General features: G+C 40.8%; 1 protein-coding gene across 1 annotated transcript in view; it reads left to right on the top strand.

Annotated features, from left to right (window-relative positions):
• The window catches only part of LOC130296235 (cadherin-like protein 26), a 173,329-nt gene extending 158,791 nt beyond the window's left edge, over window positions 1–14,538 (top strand). The window contains exons 14-21 of the mRNA XM_056547570.1: window positions 1,102–1,217; window positions 5,545–5,601; window positions 6,605–6,652; window positions 7,496–7,543; window positions 7,634–7,711; window positions 8,137–8,196; window positions 8,612–8,698; window positions 13,122–14,538. Of these exons, the coding sequence (XP_056403545.1) occupies window positions 1,102–1,217; window positions 5,545–5,601; window positions 6,605–6,652; window positions 7,496–7,543; window positions 7,634–7,711; window positions 8,137–8,196; window positions 8,612–8,698; window positions 13,122–13,346 (719 nt within the window). The 3' untranslated portion in view covers window positions 13,347–14,538. The remainder of the gene's footprint in view (window positions 1–1,101; window positions 1,218–5,544; window positions 5,602–6,604; window positions 6,653–7,495; window positions 7,544–7,633; window positions 7,712–8,136; window positions 8,197–8,611; window positions 8,699–13,121) is intronic.
• Window positions 14,539–15,993: the final 1,455 nt, after the last annotated feature.

A 15,993-nucleotide genomic window follows, 5' to 3' on the forward strand; every position in this document is an offset into this window, starting at 1 on the left:
GCGTTCCCTTGTGTATTCCTAGCCTGTGTTCCAGACCTCCTGCCGTTGCCCCTGACTACGATCCTTGCTGCCTGCCCCGACCTTCTGCTACGTCCGACCTTGCTCTTGTCTACTCCCTTGTACCGCGCCTATCTTCAGCAGTCAGAGAGGTTGAGCCGTTGCTAGTGGATACGACCTGGTTACTACCGCCGCAGCAAGACCATCCCGCTTTGCGGCGGGCTCTGGTGAACACCAGTAGTAACTTAGAACCGGTCCACTAGTACGGTCCACGCCAATCCCTCTCTGGCACAGAGAATCCACCTCCTGCCAGCCGGCATCGTGACAGATATGTTGCTTCTTACAGTTCATATTGTTTGCCTTCTGTTTTTTTCACCTATTAAACATCAAGTATTATATAAGACTGAAAGTGTCTTTTCTTAAGTCTACGGCTATGTTCACATTCGGAATTTCCATGCGGAATTCCGTATTGGAATTTCCGTTCGGAATTCCGCATTGCAATTCTGCATGGAGATTCCGCAGCAGTAGAGTCCAATTATATCCAACAGCATTCTGATGCGCTGTGCACACCTCAGAATTTCTGATTCCGGTGTCTGCAGAAAGAATTAACACATCCATTCTTTATGCAGACTCCCGTGCATTCCCGTGCGGTTCTAGCGCTGGCATGTTATGTCGGCACCACCAGTCTGCAGAATGTCTGCATGGAAATTCTCTGTGCGGAAATTCCCACGTGTGAACATAGCCTGTTTACATGTCAGAATTTTTGCGCGGTATTCCAATGCAGAATTCTGCATGGAAATTTCTGCATGTGAACATAGCTGCGGCTATTCTGCAGCAGCAGAGTCCCATTGTATTCAATGGGATTCTGCTGTACTGTGCACACAACAGAGTTTCAGTGCCAGATGTTTCTGGCGTGGAAATGTTGATTCTGCTGGCCATAGAAAGAATGAACCTGTCCATTCTTTCTGCTGACTCCGCACGGAATGCATTGCTGTGTATTTAATGTCGGCACCTGCAGTCTGCGGAATGTCCACACTGAGATTTTTCATGCGGACATTACGATGTATGAACATAGCCTCATTCACTTTTTCTTTATACATACAGTACTATGCCTCCTGCTGTGCAAGGTAGAAAATAAGAAAGTCATGGTGCCTGTGGAAAATGAGCCTCTCAACTCAATGATTACATACAACGAGGAATCGGAGAACAAGGACTGTCTGGTATGCGGTTATGCTTGTAGCTTGGTGACCACTGTGCTTTAGAATATACCCACCACTGAAGGTCCTGCAGTGGGGGGGAAACCAGCTTTCCCAGGCTTCTAAATACTTTTACTGACGTTTTACAGTCCAAAATATCATTCTATAATTAGGCAGATTGTCCATTCAGGATTCTCCATCATCTATCTATCTATCTATCTATCTATCTATCTATCAAATCTATTACTTATATAATACATATCCATCTATCAATCAATCCTATCTATTAATCTTATCTATCTATCTATCTATCTCATATCTATCTCATATCTATCTATCTATCTCATATCTATCTATCATCTCATATCTATTTATCTTCCTTTTATCTATCTATCATCTATCTATCTATAGAAAAATATAGGCAGCACACCATAAGCAGGCTTCAAACAAAAAGTGGATTTATTCCATGATGTGAGAGACTGTTTCTCCAGCCTCACGCTGGCTTTCTCCAGCATTTCTCCAGCGTGAGGCTGTAGAAACATAGTCTCTCAGATCATGGAATAAATCCCCTTTTTGTTTGAAACCTACTTGTGGTGTGCTGCCTATATTTTTCTATGCATTGAGGAACCAGTGGACCGAGGTTCAGACGATGCGGTCACTCCGAATTATTTTTTTCTACTTATTTTTGGAGGTGCTGTTCTTATTGGATATTTATCTATTTATCTATCTCCTATCTATCTATATGGAAGACAAGACTGCAGCACGCCCAATTATGGAGAAAAAATGGATTAAATATATTCCATCCAACAAAATGCAACGTTTTGGTCGCCCAATGCGGCAATTTTCAAGCAATGCAGTATTGTCTTCCATATAGTCTTCAGTGCCTGGGATCTGGCCGTGTGACTGCTTGCACCTGCTCATCTTTATACTGGGAGTGTTGCTCAATATTGCTTGTCTATCTATCTGATATTTATCTATATATTCCATATCTGTCTATCTGATATCTATCTATGTATTCCATATCTATCTATCTATCTATCTATCTATCTGATATTTATCTATTTATTCCATATCTGTCTATCTGATACATATCTATGTATTCCATATCTATCTCTTATCTACCTAACTAGCAATAGGGAAAAGAGCATCACACCTGTAGAAATATTCAGAGTTCGGTGCAAAGCAGTTTCAGAAGCTAAGGTCAGGAGCCCACCATTTGTACAAAAAAAGGATCTCACTGCAGCACTCACAATCCAGTAAAAAAAAACTGGGTGAGCCTGGTCAAAACGTTGCCAATTGCTGTGAAAACACTTTTTTTCTATAGAATAAATCACTAAGTTTTTTTTTTAACTGGATTATGTGTTCTGCAGTGAGGTCCTTTTTTTTTTTTTTTTTATCGATCTCTCTATCTATTTATCTATCTATCTACTGTGTATATCTCCTATCTATCTATCTATCTATCTATCTATCTATCTTTCTATCTATCTATCTATCTATCTATCAATCAATCTCCTATCTATCTATCTATCTATCTATCTCATATCTATCTATCTTTTTCATATCTATCTACCTATCTATCTGATATCTATCTATCTATCTCATATCTATCTATCTATCTCATATCTATCTACCTATCTATTTATCTCTCTATTTACTTTTCTCATATCAATCTATCTCAAATCTATCTATTTACCTTTCTCACAATGGGGAGAGTGATGGGGGCCATAGAGTGAGCCATCACTGTATCATAAATGTTTGCAGATTAATAGATTAATAGACAGATAGACGTAACATAGATAAAAGCTAGATAGATAGATAGATAGTATGTATATGTGGTATGACGGGTTGTGAGGTGCAGGGCAGATGTAATTACCCTAGGGGCAGATAGCATTAACCCCTTGTGTTCGTGACACCAGGGCGTGGTTTATCCTTATCCACCCGAAGGTATACCGCTGGATCCTGGGCTAGGCACGAGGGGCAATGAAGACACCGACGCCTAGTTACGGACAATGGTAGCTTTACTGAGGGTAGACAGTTACTACAGTCTATGCAGTACAGCCAGGGCCCAAGGAGGTGACCAGTGACAGAGAGACTTAGCAGGTTTGCTGGGACTTGTAGTTGGACTGGAGAATTTAGTGCAGGCTATGCTGGGTAGGCAGATGACTTGACTTGACTGACTTGTGACTGACAGGATGGTGACTTTATCTTACTTGCACTTGACTTGAGGCCTCCACTAGACACACACACTCTAGGCACGACTTGACTGGACTTAAGCAAGAAGTAAGAGAGAGAAGCTAGCTCCACTCAGGGCTTAGATGGGGGAGACTAGCAGAGAGCTCATAGGTCACTCTGGGGGTCAGCTGGTCACTGGTACCTCCTGGGTAACAATCACATGGTACATTTTATTAAAGGTATAACACATCTTTTAATATCCAACATATATACAAATAGGAAAACAACTACAGGGGGCCCTGGGGACACTGAAGGACATTGCCTGACAGGGCAGGAAAGGTACGGGGCAACACCATCCCGTACTGGGCCTCCACATATAGAAGAACAGCACTTCTCCAGAGTATAGACCACAAGTCGTTGGTGGTACTCACAGTCATAGAAACCCTGGGCAGAGACTCTGTATAATGCTAATATGGAATAATCCACACTCTTTTTTTTTTTTTTTTTTTTTACCTAGAGATTTGTGTGCTGCAGTTATTTCTTTTTTTAATAGATAGATAGATGGCAGGTAGACACACACAGTGCAAAGAGGAGTGTGGGTTTTCTTTTAGCTGGTTACAGTACATAGATGAGGCTTTATGGGATGTGATGAAGAGCGTCTGCAGGAAATGAATCATATGTATCCAGAGCCTCATTAGAAAGAAGTACTAAGAAAGATTAAATGGAGCCATTCATGAGAACATATGGTTACCAGACAGGTCATACTATGTTACTGCAACCCAACCTTTGCAAAGAAAAGCACGTTTTAGTCTATCTATCTATCCATCTATCTCACATCTATCTATCTATCTATCTATCTATCTATCTCATATCTATCTACCTATCTATCTAGACAAAGAATAAGTCAGCCAGCACTTTAGTTGATACCAAACTATTATATGGACCTGGCCTACAGGTGCACGCTACTAGGCTAGATATACAGCAACAGAAGAATGCAGCAGCACACTGCCAGCACAACGATATAGGTGAAACATGAATATGCAGTTAAAACATGGAGAGCTATACAGCTATGGTGTAATAGATGCAAATGTGAAACTATGAAATAGTGAGGCACTTAGCTCGCAAATTTGTCTCCGCCAGCGGTCAAATAGCTTGGACCGTCCCACCGGGATAAGGTGGCCTCATTGGGACAGACCCTACATTGTGAATATGCCTCTGTGTGAACAGTTCAGTAAGCATGGCAGGGTCTGGAACATCCAAGACACCTTATATACACACCTGATAGAGGTGGGTGGGGTGCAAGGCTAACATAGATGTAGCCACTCCACCGTGTGTGTAATACAGACAAAGAAGAAGTCAGCCAGCACTTTAGTTGATACAAAACTATTATATGGACCTGGCCTACAGGTGCACGCTACTAGGCTAGATATACAGCAACAGAAGAATGCAGCAGCACATTGCCAGCACAAGGATATAGGTGAAACATGAATATGCAGTTAAAACATGGAGAGCTATACAGCTATGGTGTAATAGATGCAAATGTGAAACTATGAAATAGTGAGGCACTTAGCTCGCAATGAGGCCACCTTATCGCGGTGGGACGGTCCAAGCTATTTGACTGCCGGCGGAGACAAATTTGCGAGCTAAGTGCCTCACTATTTCATAGTTTCACATTTGCATCTATTACTCCATAGCTGTATAGCTCTCCATGTTTTAACTGCATATTCATGTTTCACCTATATCCTTGTGCTGGCAATGTGCTGCTGCATTCTTCTGTTGCTGTATATCTATCTATCTATCTATAAACATAAAATAAAAAAAGCCAGCGCAGCACTCCATAAAGTGAAAAAGGTGAATTTATTCCATCAAAAAAATGTGTAAGAGCATTAACGTTTCGATCCTCTCCAGGATCTTTATCAAGGATCGAAGCATTGCTGCTCTTACAATTTTTTTTTTATGGAATAAATTCTCCTTTTTCACTTAATGTAGTGCTGCACTGACTTTATTTTTATTTTTTTTATTGATGCAGAAGGATTGGTGGACTTGATTCATCTCAGTTACCTGCACCCATTCATTGTACAACATTTTTTTACTTGAGTGCTGTTGTGATTTTTTCTTTTATCTGTCTGTCTGTCTATCTATCTATCTTAATCCATTACAACTATGTATTTTACTTTAGGCTACAAATGTATCAAATGAAGTTGGAAATATGACCGATACCAAAACCAAAGACCAGGTAATCTATCAGACACTTATAGAATTTATATTATTGAATATTGAAGAAATTTGAACCCTCTTTATATCCATGAACCCTCCTTATACTGCAAATTTGTGTAAATAAATTAGATTAGAAGTTGGCTGTGCCTTTGGTCCAGTGTATGTCTATGAAAAGAGACAAAATATAGCATCTTTTAATGCCATTGAGTGACATATCACTCTGCTTCTGTTATGTGCACCAGGTCTGACCTTAGATGATGAGGTAGGTCAAGGGTCACTCTCCCCAAACCTGAATTATAATTTATTTGTCTGCCATTAAAGGGGTTTTCCGGCCTTAGACATCTTATCCTCTATCCAAAGGATAGGGGATAGATGTCTGATTACGGGGGTCCCGCCGCTGGGATGGAGACATAATGTCATGCCACGCTCCCTCGTGATGGCTATCACGCCCCCTCCCATAGACATAAATGAAGGGGGCGTCACATGACATCATGAGGGGTCGTGACGTCAAGTCTTTGTCTCAGGAGCAGCGCCCAGCACAGAAGCTGCATCAAGGTTGCGGGGGGTCCCAGCGACGGGATCCTAGTGATCAGACATCTTATCCCCAATCCTTTGCATAGGGGATAAGATGTCTAAGGCCGGAATACCCCTTCAAGTATAGTTGTGTGTGGATTTGCAAGTCCCATTCTAGAATAAATCAACCATTCTTTATAAACCTGTACAATCTCTCTAATAACTCCATCAGTTTGCAGCAAGAGATTCCAAAAAGTGTCCCTATCTTTTTACACCAACAGCCTATTGGTTGCAATGGAAACTGTTTAACACTGTACTTAAATTCACCTGAGGTGGCGCTCCAGAATAAATTACCTTGTGCTTCTAGGTTGCTCCACAGATCTCAGCAGATCACCACCTAAAAATAATTTTATTTAATGGGGGGGCCCTTTGAACTAAAAGAGATTGGTGAAGGTGGACCACCCTTATTTTTTCTAAATACAAAGATCTTATTTTTGTCTCTTGGGTAGGAGGAGATTGACTCAGCGTTCCACAGATCCAGTACTAGAAAATATTCGGTAAGTAGAAGTCTAAACTTTTGGCATATAAATGGGGGAGGGGATTAAGGAAGCCAGGAGATACATTGCTTCAGTTTGGGTTGTAAGCAATTTCACTATTTTCTATCTCAAATCAGCAAACTCGTGAATTATTTTCAGGTCTGCAGCAAAGGCTTCTGGAATAAATTTACATATTTAGAGGTAAAAGGTAGAAATAGACGCCGGTAAAAGCCGACTAATTAGAACGGAAAAAATGTTTCCAATATTTTATTTTTATTTTTAACAGACCAGCGAGCTTTACTGTAATAGGAAACCCCAGAGACTTAGCTAGGGCATATGAGAGTTTTGGGGAAATGGGAAGGTAGTTTATGGTAATATTAAGTAAAATGTAGGAAATTGATCAGTTTATGCCATCGCTGCAAAGATATAAAAAAAAAAAACCCTGAGAAGGAAACTTTAAAAAAAATGTTCATCCATGCAGAGGTCTTGTTAAAAATGAAAGAAGCAAGCTGATTGGTTGCTATGGGCAACTGGGCATCTTTTCCTCTGGACAGGTTTTGATAAATCTCCCCCTATGTATATACACTGCAAAAAAAAAAATAATAAAGGGAACACTTAAACAACACAATGTAACTCCAAGTCAATCACACTTCTCTGAAATCACACTGTCCACTCAGGAAGCAACACTGGTTGACAATCAGATTCACATGGTGTTGTGGAAAAGTTTTGAAAAGTTTTGTTCTTGGACCACTATGTTCGATCGCAAGGACCACCTGCCATGGTTATAGGACATCTGTTTGATTTATTTTCATGATTCCTGTGCTTTAGTATTATGTAATAGATTTATGTTGTTTTATGATACAGACTTCTGCCCAGGCTAGGGCAAGAGTGGGTCGCTCCAACAGTGTACAGGTAGGCATCCCTAGGGTTTGGGATATTGATCTATGGCATACATTTCTGTGAATGGGCTACAAAAACTCACATTAATTTTGATTCTCATAGGTCCATACTTTTAGAAATCAAGACGGAAACCGAGTAGGAACAGGAACTTTCGATCGAGCAAACAGGCTCCGCCATTCAGTAAGCTAAACACAACATGTGTCTGTATTGGCATTACTGGATCCCAATAAAAAATTTGTAACATAGATCTCATCTACTATGTCCCTTATGGAATACTGGTGTTTTTTTTATGCAGCAGGTCTTCAGACCTCAGTAGGCACTAGAACTTGGTGCATCTTCTACCTCTGTGCAATAGTGTATGCAGTTGGGTTCAGTTGTAGCCCAGAGTATGGTGCCTGAATGGGCCAAATGCCCCTCTGCTAAATGAGTCTTGTGACACTTTGCATAATTGAATATAACAATGTGCATTTCAATATACACTCCTATATAGCAAACCTGTATTGGCCATGAATCAGGACTATACTGTTAGAATATAATTTGTTAAAAGGATCCCCATCAGGGTCAATGAATAAAAACATCTCTAAAAGTGTCTAATATTTTTTTAGAGCTTTCACAGTGGAAGAGCACATATGAGCATTCAAAGAGCTAACTCCTTGAGAATTCAGGTAAGTTTCTCAGATCAATGTGTTTTTCTGGCAGGTCTATACAACCCATGACTAAGGGTGATTGTTCTGTTTCAAATATGGTCACTGGGTCAATGTACCTTTATTAATGGGGCAATACTTAGTCCTTTGGGGCACTAAGTTATAGGTTTGAGCTCAACCACAGTTGCTGGAATGCAACCAGGTAAGTGTATAATGCTAGGAAACAAAAGCTACTACAAGGCTACAAGGCTCCTAAAAACATAGAAATTGGATGTAGGGGGCTTTTCTCCAGCGCTGGGTGGGTCTTAATATGAAAATCAAGGTGTACCAGTGAATAACAGTAGATTTTGTGCTACTGTAAGTAGTAATCATTTTGTATTATTATTAGTTATATTATGCGCACTGTATAATCCTAGTATTATTTTGCTTTCTGCAGACAAATGGCGGACATCGTTCTTTGGCGGCTACTCACAATTCTTTACAAAGAAAATATTCCAGGACTCTGGAGACAGCATTAATAAAGGTAGATTGTCCTTAATTATAATACAACAGAGACAGCAGAGGGTCCCATTGTAATGCCAGTATATGGGTCTATTGCTCCCAAATGGCTCATCATGCAGCCCCTCTCTTATGCCTCTCTATCACTCCACTTTTCATTTGCGCTATGAATTTTATTGCCATAGTCCTCTACACACAACCTTATAGTCAGTAGGAAGCTATTTTTAAGGTTGTAGTGGGTTCCTATGCCTACTAGCCCCCTGTGTAGCTGCATAGGCAGCACATATAGTATGTGTGTGTCCCTGTTCATTTTATTTATTATCAGTAAAGGTAGCTTGGTGTTGTACCTGCCATAGAAGAAAATAGGGAACACTGCATGCAATAAAATGCTATAAACTAAGGTTAAAGTGTACCTGTCGTCTACAAAACTTTTAATGAAATGTAGATAATACCATTATATGTATATTTGTAATATACATTGGTTAAAAAATTTGCATATTTTTGGGTGAAAAAAATGCTGTCCCTGCAGCTATTGCCTGTGTGTCTCTGTGAGGAGACCAGATACAGAAAGTAAGGGCAGGACAAGCAGGGATCTGTACACTGAGGACAAGCAGGGCTCTGTGCAGTGAGGACAAGCAGGGCTCTGTACAGTGAGGACAAGCAGGGCTCTGTACACTGAGGACAAGTGGAGATCTGTGCACTGAGGACAAGCAGGGCTCTGTACACTGAGGACAAGCAGGGATATGTACACTGAGGACAAGCAGGGCTCTGTGCAGTGAGGAAAAGCAGGGCTCTGTACACTGAGGACAAGCAGGGCTCTGTGCACTGAGGACAAGCAGGGCTCTGTACACTGAGGACAAGCAGGGCTCTGTACACTGAGGACAAGCAGGGCTCTGTGCAATGAGGACAAGCAGGGCTCTGTGCACGGAGGACAAGCAGGGCTCTGTACACCGAGGACAAGCGGAGATCTGTGCACTGTGGACAAGCAGGGCTCTGTACACTGAGGACAAGCGGAGCTCTGTGCACTGAGGACAATGGACATAAATGTACATCATGGTGCCGTGGCACTTAACGCACCATGGTGTACATTTACACGCCATCATGACCGCGAACACCGGAGCTGCTACTGCTGTCAGCAGCCAGGGACCCGCCGGTAATGGCGGACATCCGTGATCACGTGGATGTCCGCCATTAACCCCTCAGATGCAGTGCTGTACTTTCAATGGATGATCGGAATCGCCCGCAGAGCTGCCGCGGCGATCCGATCGTCCAGCTTGGCGGCCGGAGGTCCCCTCACCTTGCTCCAGGTGACTCCCGGGGTCTTCTGCTCTGGTCTGAGATCGAGCAGACCAGAGCAGAAGATCACCGATAATACTGATCATTGCTATGCCCTATACATAGCACTGAACAGTATTAGCAATCAAACAATTGCTATAGATAGTCCCCTATGGGGACTATTAAAGTGTAAAAGTGAAAGTAACAAATAAAAATGTAAAATGTCCTTTTTTTACCATTTTACCCCCATAACGTGTAAAAAATTATAATTAATACACATATTTGGTATTGCCGCATGCGTAAATGTCCAAACTATTAAAATATAATGTTACTGATCCCGTACGGTGAACGGCGTGAATGTAAAAGAAAAATGCACAAAATTTCAGCTTTTTTGTCAAATTTTATTTAAAAAAAATCTATAAAAAAATTAATTTAAGTTTTGTATACACAAATGTGGTATCAATAAAAAGTACAGATCATGGCACAAAAAAATAGCCCTCATACCGCAGCTTATACGGAAAAATGAAAAAGTTATAGGTCATCAAAATAGAAAGATTTTAAACATACCAATTTGGTTAAAAAGTTAGCGATTTTTTAAGCGCAACAATAATAGGAAAGTATGTAATCATGTGTATCATTTTAATCGTATTGACCCACAGAATAAAGAACACATGTAATTTTTACCGTAAATTGTACGGCGTGAAAACGAAACCTTCCAAAATTTGCAAATTGCAGTTTTCTTTTTAATTTCCCCACACAAATAGTATTTTTTTTATTTGCGCCATACATTTTATGGTAAAATGAGTGATGTCATTAAGCAGGACAACTGGTCTCGCAAAAAACAAACCCTCATACTAGTCTGTGGATGAAAATATAAAAGAGTTACGATTTTTAGAAGACGAGGAGGAAAAAATGAAAATGCAAAAATAAAATTTGCCTGGTCCTTAAGGTCAAAATGGGCTGTGTCCTTAAGGGGTTATAGGAAAAATGCGGCACAAAACGCTTAACTTCCCCTGTGCCCAGGCTGCAAAAACTAAAAAAACAAACTCATCTTCCTACGTTTCCGCTTTGCGCCGGTATCAGCATTGCTCTGCTCCCTGCTTCTTAGGCTCAAAACGTCACACTGCAGTCAACGTATAGCCGACCACAGAGGTGTCACGCCTCAGCCGGTGATAGGCTGAGCACACTTTCATGTAAGGAGCCCGGGCAGCAGGGAGAAGGCGGGACACAAGCTCCTTACGTGACAGTTCGCTCAGCCTGCCGGCGATACGCTGACTGCAGTGTGACGTTCCGAGCCTAAGAAGCAGGAAGCCGAGCAACGCCAGTACTGGCGCAACGCAGGAACATAGGAAGGTGAGTTAAAATAAGTTTTTTTACGTTTTTGCAGCCCGGGCACAGGGGAAGTTAAAAGTTTTGTGCCGCATTTATCCTTTGAGGCATGCCCTACTGATAAAACCTACAATCTCCATAAACACCCTTGTTTAGATTTAATTCTTACACATGCCTTTACTATATTACTTATTTAGTCTTATTTTTGTCTTTGCCTGATATTACATATTAATAGTAAAATAAAGGTCTGTCAGGGTCTTAGGTCCGGGCTACATGGTCACATAGGTTGTGCCACAGAAACTGCACCTAAGTTGTGGTTTGGAGTTATGTGACAGACACGTCATGGCTTCATCAGGCTGGGGAGGTGTGTGGTAGGGGAGGGAGTCGCAATGTGACAATTAAATTAGGTGTCATGTGACAATGCAACACTGTCGTGTGACCAAAGTTTCCATGTTGCCTTAGCCTTATTTGAATATAGAGTACTGCAATCCCTTTTTCTATGAATTGGGTAAAAAGGCTATTGTTACATCTCAAAGTCCCTTGACCAATATTATTTGACATTAGGTGGAATTTGCCTTTAAATGCCACTCAGGGTGTCATACACTGTTCAGACAATGGAATTATCCACTTATTTCATTCTGTGTCATGTCTAACACCTCATAATACATGGGATCTTTCTCCCACTGAACAGAGATATGAGAGTTAAAGCTATAAGCTGGATGAGACCTGCAGTGTTCTATTCTGGGCATTTAATGATCGCTCCCAGATCTGTGAAAACACAAATCAGCAAACAGAAAAAATAATGATTCTGCACTAAGAAATTACAGTCTTTAAACTGGAAAATGCTTTCCTTAAGTGTGATGTCTCCAGGCCGCTGTATTTTATGCTAGGTTATATATACAATTATCCAGCAAATATAAACACTGTTGTAGATAAAAGAAAGGGGGAAGCAAATATTGTACAGAATCTGAGCCATTAACACCTTATGAACAATAGGCAACAAATAATATTCCGATAATGGCATATCATATTGTGTGTGTCTATGTATGTGTATATACATTTATTGACATGCAAACGTACATGCTTTTTAGTGCTGTCAAATACTTCTTATCTCTCCAAGAACGAAAAGAACAGGAAGTTACAATCCACCATGCTTAAAGGGAACCTGTCATCAGTGTCACCCGCACTAGACTTTTGGTGAGAGTGACACTGATGAAAATCCTACTTACCACGAGACGATCTGAGGCCCTGTTCGCCCTTTAGCCTTCAGCAGCTTGCTGACGGAGGGAGGAGCTTCAGAAGCTTGTTGACGTCATGGCTGGTGCTTCCTCATCCCACCCGACTTAGAGGAAGCTTAAAGAAGCTGTAGCCAAATAGATTTGGTACAAATTCTATTTGTGCCAAATTGAGTCACTCATTTCTTCTCTGGTAGAAGTCAAAATAATCTGGTATTACAATTCAAGATGCTCAATACTACTTTCCTCTGATGTAATCTGTCGAGGGACAGTTTTAAGGCATCCATACACTTAGTCAGCCAATACTGAAGAAATCAGCAGGATCACACACTGTTTGTCTAATATGAATGGGGGGTCTAAGTACCACCCTGAGTCAAACAAAAAGATTATTCAGATCACTTGAACCAGAGGTGTAGCTCTAATCCTCTGGGCCTCAATGTAAAATCTCCCTAATACTGGTATCTTCTCATGGGACAGAGAGACCTGCGTTCAGCTACTAGCACCTGCTGTAGCTCTTCCTATAATATAGTTGTTGTATTTGACTTTTGATATAATACATTTATACAGTACATTCACTGGATTTATTCTAATCATCACTTTTATCTACAGAAACTACATGCCGAGATGAATGTACAAAACCTGTACAAACCGCGAGTGTATGCTGAGGAAGGAGAACTTTCTCAAGCTTCTTCTCTGGAAGCCATCAGCATCTCAGACAGTAGTGTCAACCTATCAGGTCTTCAGAGCTTTGGGTCCAAGTTCAACATTCTAGAGAACATTTGTGAAGACCACATGGCAAATCTTTCCACTAGTGTTTCCCCAACTGATCTTTAAACAGAGAAAGATGGTTTGTCGTGAAACCAAATTAGTTATCTTATCTCGCAACCAAGAACAACATGTTGCTTATGTATGGTCAGATCAGGTGTTGAAAATGGAAGATGAAGTTCAATGAAGCAAGCATACCCCTCCTGAAGAGTTAATCTTGTCTTTAGATGGCATGTACTGGATGAAGTCTCCATAAATTGTTCTGATTTCACATATTGGACTTGAACAGTGACTATGGTCCAAGACAACTAAATCATCTAAAGGCTGTCTTCTCCATTGAGCAAAGCTGAAATAACAGGGTGTAGTGACATCAACTCTTTGAAGATCTTGGATATAATTTAATACTGTATCTTCTCTGGGCACTATGAATGGTGGTTGGTTTACTTTGTAAAAGCTCTTCTATTGATATATATTGTGAACAATTGTGTGGTTAGAGACAGTTCATGATGTTGCAGTGCTAGCACAATAAATCTATTTTTAATCCTTACCTTTTAATTCTGCATCTCCCATCATGCCTCAATAGCTTATTCTTTTTCCCATGGACACCCCCTTCTGACACAAAGACGTGTTCAGAATCATTGGGGCAGATTTATTAATCTTGTCTAAAACTTGGACAGTGTAGACTTCAGTATGAAGATACACCAACATTTCTATGGTGGCTTGAGCTGTATGATAAAATTTGAAACTTTTGTATAACTTTATACAACCTGTTGGTTGCCCTACTTAAGCTAGATGTTGTGCCATCTAAGTTATGCAGTTTTGGTGCTCAATGTTGTATTTCACCTCTACTTTCAGCTAAGCCTTGCTGAGCGACTAGAACACTGATGCCACTGTATGCCAGTTTTTTCTATGCAAATTAAGCAGTAATTCTGGCGATTTTGAAATCATAAATGCCATACTGTCTTGTTTCAGGCCAAGTTAGCCATTGGCTTCTCTGAACTATGGCTTGATTCTCCTTTTTCATTAACTGTCTATTTCTTGCAAAACCAAAGTTCTCATTAGAGACAGTCGGGGAGTAAAAAAATAGTTCTCAATGGAAAAGCTTTCTTTTCTCTGATGGGACCTGCTCCAATAAATGGATGTCTCACAGACAGAGGTGAGAATATTACCTATTAGCTACTATAATACTGTAGCCAATTTAAAAGACTATTGTATAATCCCGCCCCCTATGGATGAGAACATAACTACTATAATACGTCACTTGAGAAAAGAAATAAGGACGGAAAACTCACCAAGGTGCAGTATAAAAAATACTTCTTTATTCTTGTTTCACAAAACATCTCAAAGAGATATGGAGGTGCAGACAGGTAGGAAGCGAGTTAGGCTGGGTTCACACCACGTTTTGTTAAATACGGCTTCCGTATACGGTTGGGAGGAGGGGGGCGGGGCTTAATCGCGGCGCCCGCACTCAGCCGTATTCGGGAACCGTATTTAATGTATGTCTATGAGCCGACCGGAGTGAACCGCAGCCTCCGGTCGGCTTCGTTTTCGGCCGTATGCGGTTTCCCGACCGCAGGCAAAAACGTGGTCGACCGTTTTTGCCTGCGGTCGGGAAACCGCATACCCCCCTCCTCCCAACCGTATACGGGAGCCGTATTTAACAAAACGTGGTGTGAACCCAGCCTTACAGAGATGCGAGCTACACAAGACAATGTCCGTTTAATTACATGGTGGAACTTCTTCCGGTCTCTGAAGAAACCGGAAGAAGTTCCACCATGGAACGAAAGGGACGTTGTCTTGTGTAGCTCGCGTCTCTGTAACCAGCTCCCCACCTGTCTGCACCTCCATGTCTCTTCGAGATGTTTTGTGAAACAAGAATAAAGAAGCATTTTTTTTATACGGCACCTTGGTGAGTTTTCTGTCCTTAGTTCTTTTCTCAAGTGACGTATTACATGAATCTGCATTATATATTAGGACGTAGAGAACCATTAGCCATCAGAAGCGGACTAATGTCCTGGGTAAAACCGGTTAAAAGACCAAGGAACCTTACGCCTGAATACCATACAGCTAGTTGTGCCTGGCGGAAATCTCTTTTATAGATAACTACTATAATACTGCTCCCATTCACCAGAATATAATAATTATAATATTGCCCCCAATGGACAAAACTGTAACTATAGCCACTGTTATACTGTCCCCTATATACAATAACATAACTAATATAATACTGCCCCCAATGGGCAAACTGTGCATCTAAACAGATCGGGTGAATTTCCACTTCTGACTTTGAATTGTGTTTAAAAAAAAAGTAGAATTAAAAATGAATAAAAAAAATGTAAATATTGTTCAATATGGTAATAGGGAGTCTATATTTACCACCTCATAACTAAAAGATTTGCCTCAACTGTATATAATGTTCTTTTATCTTTGGACATAGAATTTAATGGGTCAGAGCCGACTTGCTTAGCAACACAAACATTAGATTTAAAGGAATTCATCCACCAAAACTTATATATGAATAATGGAAGCGTGACTGCTGGGACTCTTGGTGATCTTGAGAATGGGGGTCTTGAACACCCGTCCTGAATGGAGAGGTGGTCACACATGTGCACTGCAGCTCTATTCAAAGTTCGTAGAATTAATGGACACAACTGAGTACAGTGCTTGGCGATCTCTGGCAGTTCCTTAGAATGTATAGTGTGGCAGTATATATACG

This window comes from Hyla sarda, chromosome 12 (assembly GCF_029499605.1).
Source record: "Hyla sarda isolate aHylSar1 chromosome 12, aHylSar1.hap1, whole genome shotgun sequence".
NCBI classification, from domain to species: domain Eukaryota; kingdom Metazoa; phylum Chordata; class Amphibia; order Anura; family Hylidae; genus Hyla; species Hyla sarda.